Raw genomic sequence first — 12,823 nt, 5'->3', positions numbered from 1 at the left:
CCGGTAACAGCAACGTTATCGGCATTCACTTTCACTGTGCGTAGTGTTAACAAAGTTTGTTGAAGCGCACATGCATTTGTAAATGTATGAGTCGTTCCACTTACCACGATGGGTCTTGTAGAACCATGAAAAGCAAACGGCATGTCTTTGGCGTGCTCTACGGCAGGCAGACAGCTCACTGGCCTGGATTTAGATGGATTCCTCCACAAAACAATAGCAGCGCACAAAGTAAGTTTGAAGTCTTTGAAGCCATTTGTGTTGCAGATCTTTGTGGTCCATCATCTCTGTGTTGAATGTCGGTGAATCCACCGAACAGGCAGTATATTGATACCACGATTTCACAAGTGGAAAAGCAGCGTGGGTGTGTGACATAGGGCGTGAAGGCTGACAAACAGCTGACCAGGTTCTCCACACTGACATGCAGATGGATATGAGAAAATCAAAACAACTTGTTGTGCCATAGTTTGTTGTTTCTTAATGCCCATAGACTGTAACTTTGTCCTTTTGATGTTAAGTAGGACAGTCAGCATCCTAGATGTTATTAGATGATGTGAGTCTGCAGTACCTGCCATCCTGCACGCACCCGCCGCCATTTTCCCATCCCTAATGCATGCTTCAATTGGGCCTATAACAGAAAGATTTAATATGAGACAGTATCAAAATGTGACTGCTGCTTTATCTGTTAAGGATGCCTGAATGTGTTAAACATTTCATATATTCAAATTGACTTTTTTTTTTAGTTTTTTGCGATGTTGAATCTAATACCACATAGATTTCTGTTGGGACCAAGGCAGACAGAATATTGATACAGTTTTTTTTTTTTATTTTTTTTTTATTTAAGCAAAGACATGAATCCCCTGAGGCTACAGAGAGTTGAAGAGCAACGTCATGAGCACGTTTGAGTTGTGTGATGATAACTTTGTCATCATTAGGTAGGTCGTTAACAAGTGAGAAAAGTAGGGGCGTAAAATCCACACCTAAGGGACCCCTGCTGTATACAGAAGGTAGGGTGACTTACTATCATTTACTTGCACACATACTGTCTGCCTGATAGATAGGACTGTACCCAATTCACTGTATGCTCAGTAAAATTGAATGCAGAAAGTCTAGAGAAGAGCTTAACATGATTAACAGATGTTTAAAATCAATAAAGACAGCGGCTACGGAACTATTTTTATCCACGTATGATTTGACCTTATCATTAAAAACACAAAGACAGCCGCTTCAGTCGAATGGTGAGATCAAAATCTGAATTGCGTATGGTCAGTAGTTAGCAGGGTCTTATCCCTTCATTTGTAGATGGGTGTATATTTAGCCACCTTCCATTTCAGAGGAACGACTACTTGGGTAACTGATATATTGAGATGAATCACAGGTACATGAAACAAGATTTATGATGCTCCAAATTCATCCCTTACCACAGAAATTCAAGATCTAAGTTCTTTTTCAGTGTTTTGACTTGTTTTACCAATCAGAGCTTTTGCGGTTGACCTCCTTCTTGGTCAGGTTTCTTGAGCTGAAAATTGTACTATGGTTTGACTGGCCAATGAAAAAATGTGTTTTTATTACCCGTTCTGGTTTGTTGAAGAATACATTGATAATCTGTGTATGACCAAAATGGTTTCTGAGCTCTTCAAGCTTTTTCCTGTCACTTTTATTATCCCAATTTATATTCAGGTCTCCCACAAGTATAACTTCTTTGTTGAATGAAAAAAATCATGTTTGATGAAAGCTCCATTACATTTCAAAGGAGGAAGTCTCTATATAAATGTAACTCATCCCTAGCTCTCACCCTTTGGCTCATCATTAATATTCACATTCAGGGATGTTTGGGCGTGTGCATGGCTTTAGAACAGCTTTTATTCAGGCAGCCAAATTGCCAAATGTCAGTCAGGCAGCTCTTACTTCCGGGATGGTGGTTGCTAAAATAGATTAAATGCATGTAAAGAATACTATTAGCTTAGGTTTTATGCTGATGATTTATTATTGCATTTACAAAACCCACATACATCATTACAAGAAACTTCAGTTATCAATGATTTTTCCACTGCAGCCCAGGATCTCTGCACCTCTATTCACTTGGGCAAAATATTTGGGTATTAGCATCTCCGCCAGACTGTCAGAGCTCTTCCACCTCAACTACACACCATTACTCAAGAAAATACATGACAATCTCAGCTGTGGGAAACATTTACCACTGACACTAATTGGACGAATCGATGCAGTAAAAATGAAAATATACCCCAAATCACCTCCACGATCCCAACTACCCCAACTGACAAGTGGGTCATATCACTCAATTTCATACTCAGTTCTATTGAAAAAAAAAAAGAAGGATTTTATAAACAACATTACAAAATAGCAACTCAATCGCAATTTCAATATATCTGGATTAACAGCCAACACTGCATTAAAGCTTGGGCACTTTTATAACAAAATCAATGCCAAAACACAGCTCTAGTCGATCTAGCCTTTTTATTCCAGTCATTTAAAAACAAAACTATTTCAAATCCATCACCATCTCCACAACTCTGTCAGCCTGGTGGAAAATGTCTTCTTACTTCTTCTCTATGTACAAACTGAATCAGTCATGGATATAAAGCATACATCCAGGCAGGACATCGCTGAGTGGACTTGATGTGAGAGTGTGGACTTGGGCCTTGTCAGACATCCTCCCTCTGGCCAGAGTCATACTTCTCTGGTCCTGACCTCACAACACACAAGTTTAGACAAGTAATAAGAAAAAAACGTACAAACAAGCAATTAGTATAGGGAAGTATAGGGACAAGATGGCAACCTGGTGGGGAGGTAGGAGTTGATGTCTTTGAGCAGCATGTACTTAAGAACCCCCAGACCTAATATTGACAGTTATTGGCCTATGTGTGTAGACTATTAGAATTTCTTGCTGACATCTATTTATTTTTCCATCCTCTTTACTTTTGCTTTCATATAGTTATTTATCTAATCCAAGAGTGTCAAACACATTTTCACCGAGGGCCACATCAGGAAAATGGTCACTCTCAAAGGGCCCGATGTAATGTAAAATAAATGTACGTACTGTTTAAACTTTCTGTATGTATTACTTATTCCATTTACAAATATTGCATATGTATTTCCATTGATGTAAAAAAATATGGCTATATAATGTGCTATCTCCTGATAAACTTACATTTTAACCCAGTCATACCTTTTAATTTAACTTGTTGTGGGAAATATGAAATGACATTGCGTGCAACATTTGGCCCATGGGCCTTGATTTGACACATATGATAGAATCTCTGAACTTTGTTACTTTTTTCTCTTATTATTAGTTTTTCCATACTCTCCATCATACTATCTTAATATCTAAACTTTCCCACCCCCATTGACCCGTGTCCCCATGTATGTCTGTATGTCCCAGGTCCTCATATAAGTCTGTGTGTCCCATGTCCTCATATAAGTCTGTGTGTCCCATGTCCTCATATAAGTCTGTGTGTTCCATGTCCTCATATAAGTCTGCACTGTGTCCCCATTTATGTTTGTTTGTCCACTGCACATTATAATGCAGCCTTGTCTTTTGGCATTTGTACTGATTTGTATTACAAGAATATATTAATTGTAAATATGCACGGTGCCTTTGCAGAATAAATAAATACAATAAAATAACAATAAATAGATCTAAAATCTACACAGCAAATAGAAGGTTGATTTGTAATACTGCAGAGCTCCTCTGCTTTGGCAAAAATGTGCAGAAATGTGTGTCTATCTTGTGAATTCCCAAGTTTCATGACACAAGGTCACTGATACTCATAGTTCTAAGTGCTGTTTTTGGTCCAGAGATGGTAGAAAAATAGTTTCTGGAGACCATGCAGCAACTCACTCAGCCACTCAGCTATCACTCACTGCAACAGTAAGGACTTGTTTGCATCAGGGTTTGGGCACTTTGGAAGTTAAAGACACATTTTAGAAGAATACTGCGATGTCCAAAAAAAGGAGATGCATTACAATATTAAAACATAACATCAAATATATGAGTAAACCTGCTGTAGTTAATAAGGTAAAAAATAGCAGAAGGTAGTTACAAGATTTACTTGAGAAAACATAAAGCCGTAAACTGTTCCTCAGCCCTGCCCCATCTCCAGGAGGCAGTAGAGGCTGGGTGTAATCATTGGTATAGGGCCTAAATATTGAATGACCAATGATACCACTCAGAGTTTGGGACACCACAGCCCCGCTCATCTTTGGATTTATGTAATAAAGACAATTTTACCCAGCTGCAACTTCTCCCAGTATCTCGTACAAGATGAGAGCGGAACCATTGAGCTTATGAAATTGATATGAGGGAGGATGTTCATTTTTATGACTGAGATTTGCCCAAGAAAGGATAGTGAAAGAATCCCATCACTGTAAATCTGCCTCTACAGTCGCTGCCAAATTTTCGTAGTTGTTTCTGATAATATTTGAAAGGGATGGAAAAATTAAAACTTACCAAACAATGGTATGTCAAATAATGAGCTTGTCTGGGAGGCTGCCAGATTAAGACGGAGTATGACAGATTTATTGCAATTGGCTTTATAGTCAGAGTTTAGGCTGAAGTTATTGGCAATGTCAATAAGGTGGAGAAGTGAATTAGCGACATCCTTCAGGTACAGTGATATATCATCTGCATATAAAGATATGAAGTGTGTGGTGTTAAGGATACTAATAGGTCTGTGAAGGCTCGACTGGCAGATGGCTTGAGCCACGGGTTCAGTAGTAATTGTAAATAAAAATGATGAAAACAGACAACCCTGATGGGAGCCACAGGATAAATTCAATGGTTGAGAGAGTATATGTGTCTATATTTAGTACCATTTCCAAGGAGTTATTATATAGAATCATAATTGTTGAAATAAAATTAGAACCAAAGCGGAATTTCTGAGACTGACCACAAAAAGCTCCATTTGAGGTGATCAAATACCTTCTCTGCATTCAAAGAATGTGCGGCTTTAGAAGAATCAATGGTTTTCAATAATATGAAGTAGACAGCCTTGATTTTCATAGATTTAAGAGCTGTGAAAAATTCAGGTTGTGTAATATGGGCATCTAGTCTTGTTTTGAGAGGTGTGGCAGGTGCAAAGGGTTGTCTGCTTAGTAACATTTTTTTTCTGATGAATACAGAGATATCATTTTCAATGAAAGTATTAGGCTTAGTGGTTAAGTGACCAGAGCTGAATTTGATTGTGATTATGGTTGCCAGGTTTTCACACATAGTTAATTTCATAGCTAATAATCTTCTTGGTTGAGCTCCATTAAAATAATATTTTTGTCTAAATCAGCTCTTATTCTTGGTAATTGGTTTAATACATTTTTCAGTGATTCTCATCTGAGCAGAAATTCAAGTGTACTGTTGGAAATGATCAGCTGTTCAATATCTGAGATGTGTTTAGATCTGTGTTTGTTTAATGATTTCACCTAAAGACATGCTGTTTTACACTTAGAGCAGGTTGCTAACTGTAAGGAGGGTTTGTATATGGCCCAGGAGAGATCGCTTGATTACTCAAACATGCACGGATGACACCTAAACCTCTTCAGGCATGTTTTTAATGAGGAAACAATATTGTAACATGGTAGAAAGTGGCAAAAATACATAACATTATTACATACATTAACCATAATTTCAAAACCAGTCCTTAACCTTAACCATAACACTACAACCTAACAAATGTGGGAACATAGAGCTGAGTGGTGACCAGCATAAAACATATATATGTATGTGTATATATATATATATATATATATATATATATATATATATATATATATATATATATATATATATATATATATATATATATATATATATATATATATATATATATATATATATATATATATATATATATATATATATATATATATATATATATATATATAAGATATAAGATATAAGATATAACTTTAAGTAACATGTCCATGGAGCCATGCAAAATCACCTTTGCAAACATGTTTACCTCCACAAATCAGCTCCTGTGCTCGTTGCATTAGCCTACAGATAGCATTAGCCAGTTATTTTTATTAGCGTCTATCCTTTGTGATGAATCAAAGCACATTACACAGACCCAAAAAAGGCTTTTTTCTTGTGAGAACAGATGTTGTTGATGTAGGTAAAGAAAAATGTTAGTGTACTAAAGGCGTTTGAGGTTTAAGATTTAAGCAAATGTAGATGTGATTGTTAGTGGATGCAGACTAATTTGTGAACCATATAGGTTCTGAGGACTCAGGTGCTGCACTGGACTGAAGTAAAATATTGATCAAACAAAAGAGGAGCTGTAAGTCAAAGCTGTCAGTCAAAGCTGTCAGTCAAAGCTGTCAGTTAAAGCTGTCAGTCAAGGCTGCAAAAGGAACTGGTCCTGCACTTCTGAGATAGCGCACTTCCAAACATAAGACTTTAATACAAGATTCAGCACCACATATTGTGACTAGGACCAGAGGGCAGGACCACATTACCCTGGTTTTAAAATCACTGCATTGGCTCCCTGTGTGTTTCAGGGTTGATTTTAAAGTTCTTTTACTTGGGCCTTCTTTCAGAACCTTATGAACCCTCGTGGGTCCTCTGCTCCTCCGATGCAGGCTCCTTCTAGTCATTCCCAAAGCACTCACAGTGAGGGGTCTTTCCAGTATTATGGCCATTGTCAATGGAACAGCCTGCTGCAGTACCTCAGGGGCGCACAGGACGTTCATGTTTTTAAGAGCAGGCTCAAGACCCACCTTTTTTTTTTGGGTCTATTCTTTTTTCAGACCAGATTAGTTTGTTTTCATACCCGACATGTTCTGACTGCTCACTAGCGGTCGTCCTTAGATGGCTATTATAAATTTATTTAAATATGTTGCACCTGTTTTTTGCTGTCTTGAAGGATGTTTTTCTCAGGGGGACCCTCACATTCCCATTAGAAACTCCTTGTGTGATGAGCCCACTGCTCTGGGACTTTGATCTTACTGAGGACACCTGGAGCTCTACTGTTCAATCATTTATTCATTCATTTTAAATTACAAAACCTAATAAAATTTTCAAAGCTAAAGTGTAATCTCTGCAATGTCTGGCAATAGTGAGCTCTAATATTTTGTCTTATTATCTTATTGTAGATAAGTCTCAGTGGCTTCATTGTAGATGCTGTTTCTGTGTCGAGCAGGTGAAACAATAACTGATCTGGGAAAAAAATCATAGCACGCATGAAAACATTTACAGCATGGAATGGCAAGCCAATTTGGCTTTATTGTTTTTACAAACTTTTTAACGTGACTTAAATAATAAATGTGAGTCCAGAAAAAAGGCCTAAATATTTAACATCTTTCACTTGTTCGATGTCTTGTCCATCAATTGTCAGATGGTGATTCTCAACAGTACGTGAGGAACAAACTGACACTGTTTGACTGACATTAAGAGGAAGTCCAGAGTTGTGAAACCATAACGCTTCTAGATGTCGTTGAAGCTAAGCAGTAATAGATTCCATAGAATTGCCACACACACACACACCCCCACACACCCCCACACACCCCCACACACCCCCACACCCCCACACACACACACACACCCACACACACACACACAACTGGATCACCTGTGTACATTTGGATACCAGCCTCACGACGGGTGTTTGGTAGGTCATTGACATAGTGAAAAGGATGTGGACTGAGTGTTTTCAATGTTAAAAAGGATGATTTTTCATTGTTGATTATTACACATTGATGCATTTGTTCCAGGTTATGCCTTAAACCGCTGTAGTGTTGTTTTCTCAGAATTGTGTCCAGATCTTGTATAAGAACATCATGGTGTAATAGATCAAAGGCCTTTTTTAGATCTAAAAAGACTGCACCAACCATTTGTCCGTTATTGATTGCTAATTTAAGTTGTTCAATAAAATAGCAATTGGCCTTTTTGGTTGAATACTGAGGGCAGAACTGAAATTGCAGGGTGTCATTAGAATGAGTTGATTTACCACAATCTTCTCTGATACCTTGGAGAAAAACGGCAAAATGCTAATCTGTGAAAGGAGCTTTTGAAAGGAAAATTTAACTTTTATGTCCTTAAGTGTAAATCATCATCTATAAATTTCACTTTTGGCATAACACTCATAAATCAGCTTTTAATATACACCTCATAAATATATGTACATTTTACATCAGTGTGTTTAAACTAGTTTTATGCTTTTCTGAAAATAAAGGAGGAGCAAGTTTATTTGTACGAATTGTGCTGTAATAAACCTGCCTTGCCTCGCAAAATAATTTTAAGTTAGACATTAGGTCAGCACCTATCACCGTTAATCTGTAACAACCCCATTTAATAAATGTTTCATTCTCCTTTATTTTCAGAAAATCATCTGTTTATTTACAGCAGACATGAAGAAACTGCACTCTCAAGTCCATAAGATATTGCAATACATATTGTACCATAAGGTGAATAGCATGATCGTACCGTGAGATTGAACATCATTCCATCCCTATTGAGGAGCTGAGAAGACAGATCATGCCTTTTTTCATTCATGGAGTTTCAAGATATTTTTACTATTTTATATTTGAAAATAACTGATAACTGACATATGTGAAATATATGATTAATACAAAAGTTTTACCTGCTGATTCATGACACAATCATATTTCTTATGAAACAGCCACAGGTTTTTTCAGTCCTCCATCCAAACTTTATACATTTTGCACCAAAAGTAATCGGACATTTCCAGAGAGGCTCTATGCTGGTAGGTCCGTTACCACAACAGCGGGGTTGCACTATTGGGTCTTGACTTGTTTTGTATTTTTTAATTGAAGAAAAAGCAGTAAGTGTATTAGAGTATATGCATATATACATATGAATCTGACCTAAAATGGACAATAGAGACATTTTAAATCACTATTAACTTAAATGCAAAAGATGAAAATCTGCTCTGATCACAGACAGAAGCATTCATACATTAAAATGATATGAAAACCTGCAAAATTAGAGTAACAGAAACAAAGAAGATGTTATGAATAAATCTGGTGTTATCTTACCTTTTCTGGTGAATGACTCACTTCCTGCTTGTCTGAATGGCGATATTGTTACTTTCCAGGAATGTTACACAGTATCAGTCAATATCACTTCATTTGTCCCCAAGGGGCAATTTAAGCACATTGAGCACTAAAATACAATAATAATAGAAAGCTCAAGTAAAAGTCTCAGTGCATCTCAGGACAAAAGTGTCCTTCTTCTGTGTCCTCTGTGTCCTGCAGCCTGGGCACAGCCTCTAGGGGGAGCCAGGTTAACTCTGAAGCCTCTTCTCAGCCTCACTCTGACACCACTCTGTTGTTTCTGTCAGGGCACAACCAGGGCAACCATGGAATTCATGGCATAAAACTTGTTTTCATTTATTCAATTTGAGGTGTTTTTACTACATAAACCATGCATAAAACTGCATTTTGACAGGTCTTTCTCTTGCTAAATGTTCATCTATGGCTGTCAGAATAGAATTTGATGATGTCATAATTTCAGAAGAAGGGCGGGGCCTATGTGGAACAGTCACTGTTTTTTAAATAAATCTCCAAACTTATGATCCACAAATGTTGAACCTTATCATTCATTGTTTGTTATGGATGGACTCCACAAACTTGTCATATTAATCTTATTTTTAAAGTTATTTCAACTGACAACAATCATGTCTTCTGTACTGAATGATGTACATAATGTAACTGTTATTTGTGGTCACAAGAAGACTTTGTTGCACTTTGTACAAGTTTTTGTTTAAAGGGAAAGGGATAGTCCTGATTACAGAGATGTTAATCATAAACCAGATCAACAAATTTACAACAGTTAAACAGCCACTGTAGAGCAGCAAATTCCTGTATAGAATTCTGACCCTATAAATAAGGGTCAGAGCTATTTTTTTGACAAATAACAATACATGGATGGCTCCACCTTTTGTTTTGCTAAATGAATGTTTAAACTCGCCACTACTTCCTGTATTCTTGTGCGTTTTTCTGAACTTTATTTTCCACAAACATCCACTTAACTGATGTAAAACTATGATAGATATTTATTTGTCCCACCAAACCATGTCATAATTAGAAAAACATGAAAAAGTCAAATGTGCTTCAAACTCTACAGATTTTAAACACACAAACAATTTGAACTCTCCATCTTTGTGCTCCTCTGCAGTGCCGTCCTTCTGGGGTCTGGTCAACTCAGCATGGAACCTGTGCGCCATCGGAAAGAGGCAATCCCCCATCGACGTGGAGACCAGTCATATGATCTTTGACCCTTACCTGACCCCTATCAAGGTCAACACTGGGGGGCGGAAGGTAAGACCCTGCGGTATATTCACAGATACTCATTTGGCCTGGCATATGCTGAACTCTTGTCTGTTATCAAGGTAGAAGAGAAAATGATAAAGTGGAAGGTTGGAGTACTTCTGGCTGTTTGGTTTAACCTATTCTTTTGGAGTGACTGTTACGAAATGTGAATTGTGTGAATAAGAATGCACTGGATTTCAACACTAAATTGCAATTAGGCTTGAAAACGCTATATTTGGCATGTTGAATAAGTATCCTGCTTTTGTATATTTATGGACAATTTCTGTGCAGGATCATGGCTTTCATAGGCATGTGGGCTGAGCTTAGGATAGAATTGTGCAGTTAAATTACACACATGCGTGGATGATATATATAACCTCTTCAGACACGCTTTTGATGAAGAAACAGTATATGATATGGTAGAAAGCTCTAAAAACTCCAACGTGCATCACATATGATCAAATCTTTCTACTTTTTATACACTGCCTTTTTATACATGCAAAAATGGTTGAAATTAGTCATTTCATTTTTGCCAAATAATTTCACACAAGGCGATCAGTGAAGTAATTAGGCTTTTCTATGACTATACACAGACTTATAATGGACACACTGTTATTAACCTAAACACTGGAAGCCCACAGTAACTTGAAAACTTCAGTATATTCAAATATTTTTTATTTTCTTAGGAGTTGACATTTGTTTACATTAGGAGTAGTGCCAATATGGCCACTGGTGGTCACGTTCCTGATATTTTTTAGCTTTCTACCTTGTTATAACATTGTTCCCTCATCAAAAAAACATGTCTGCAGAGGTTTTAGATGTCATCCATGCATGTTTGACTAATAATTTTCTCTCCCGGGTCCTGTTCAAATCTTGCTTAGGCTTAGCTGTAAGATTCTGTGCGATGCCTTGCCCACAAACCTGCGTCACCGATGTTCCCACCATGACAGTTCTCAAAAAGCATAATACAAAACTACAACGTGATTTAAATATGTTCTGTGCTCGTGCTTAATGCCCCATAGAAGTAAAATATCCACTCTTTAACTGGACTGTGTCAAAAAGTCTACTAAAATACTACAATAATATCATCATCGCAACACAAAACTTGAATATTGCATGTTTTTCTCATATCGTGCAGTCCAAACTTGAATCCCTGATAAATCCTTGTATTTCTGTTTTCATCTTTTAACATTTGATCAGCACGCCCCAGTAATGACTGCACCTGTCACACTCCTGAATGATTACCACAGACTCACATGGGCCCAAATCTGATATGAACTGTTTATGACCCGCTGCTCTGATGAAAATTAAGATTCATTTTTCCGCTGCACATTTCCATCAGAATTCCATTAGGAGCAGTGCGTGTGTGTGTGCATGTGTGTGTCTGTGTTTGTGTGTGTGTTTGTGTGTGTGTAGAAGAGCCCTGATAATAAGCCCTTCAAAGATAAAGCAGGTTTTATCAGATGAGAGCGAGAGAGACAGGTGCTTTCATCCGAACAAACAACAGGATAATCAGGATGATGTCGCAGGTACAGACAGGGCTGGGACAACATGGGTTATGCAAAAAACACACTCCCTTTGTAAATTTAAAGTCAAAAGTTTTGAACGCATCTTCTCATTCAGTGTTTGTTTTTGCTTTGTTTACTACTTTCTTCTTTTTATGTAAATACAGAAGACATCAAAAATCAGATGCAAGTCCTATGGAATTACTGTGTGTAGCAAAGAAAAAAGTGAAACAACTCTAAATAAACAAAGTATTATTTAAATTTTAGATTAAATTCCTCAAAGTAGCCACCCTTTGCTTTGTTGACAGCGCTGCAAACCCGAGGCGTTCTCTCAGTGAGCTTCATGATGTCCCCTGAAATGTTTTTTTATGGCATAATTGGACTATCTTTAAGTTGAAGCGAGTATACAGAAATCGTAGGGTGCAGTATCTATTGTCAAAACAAGACCTGAACAGACGATTACAGAGGTTGAGAGTGAATCACCTTCACTGTGGTTCTCCTCGAGGTTTCTCTTTTTCATTATTTTGTCTTTTTTTTTTCTTCCTTGCCGAGGAGGAGGGTCTAAGGACAGGGTGCACTCAGGGACACTTCTCCATTTGCTTGTTTTCTGTTGATTAATTTGCTTGTCTGTTTCTATTTCATTGTTGTTCTAACTTTTGATTAGTTAAATCAATTCTCATGTTCAGAAGTTACGTGATAGTTTCATGTTAAAATGGGAAACAAAATTATCTTGAAATTATGTGATATGTAAAACGAGGAACTACAGTAGAGGATCTATCCACTTTTGTGTGTTTGTATGGTGATATATAGGCTGTGCTGCTGATGTCGGCATGACTTGTAGTAGTAGAAGTAGAGCCTCTAGGAGTAGAACTGAAAAAAAGTAGCGGGCGCTTGCTGAAAAAAAAAAAAAAAACTAAAACGAAGCGCGCAGTCAGACACATGCACACTTCGCTTTCACATTTTCACCGCTCACTTTTGGATACCGCGCCCTACGGTTTCTGTATACTCGCTTCAACTTAAAGATAGCCAAATTACGC

The 12,823-nt window shown here is 37.4% G+C and overlaps 1 protein-coding gene across 1 annotated transcript in view; it reads left to right on the top strand.

The window, feature by feature from the left end:
• LOC117375319 (carbonic anhydrase-related protein 10-like) overlaps positions 1-12,823 on the top strand; it is a 115,339-nt gene that overhangs the window by 68,132 nt on the left and 34,384 nt on the right. Inside the window, exon 3 of the mRNA XM_055223559.1 lies at positions 10,148-10,290. Within this exon, the coding sequence (XP_055079534.1) occupies positions 10,148-10,290 (143 nt within the window). The remainder of the gene's footprint in view (positions 1-10,147; positions 10,291-12,823) is intronic.

This window comes from Periophthalmus magnuspinnatus, chromosome 8 (genome assembly GCF_009829125.3).
Source record: "Periophthalmus magnuspinnatus isolate fPerMag1 chromosome 8, fPerMag1.2.pri, whole genome shotgun sequence".
NCBI classification, from domain to species: Eukaryota; Metazoa; Chordata; class Actinopteri; order Gobiiformes; family Gobiidae; genus Periophthalmus; species Periophthalmus magnuspinnatus.
This window is presented reverse-complemented; position numbering and strand designations above follow the sequence as displayed.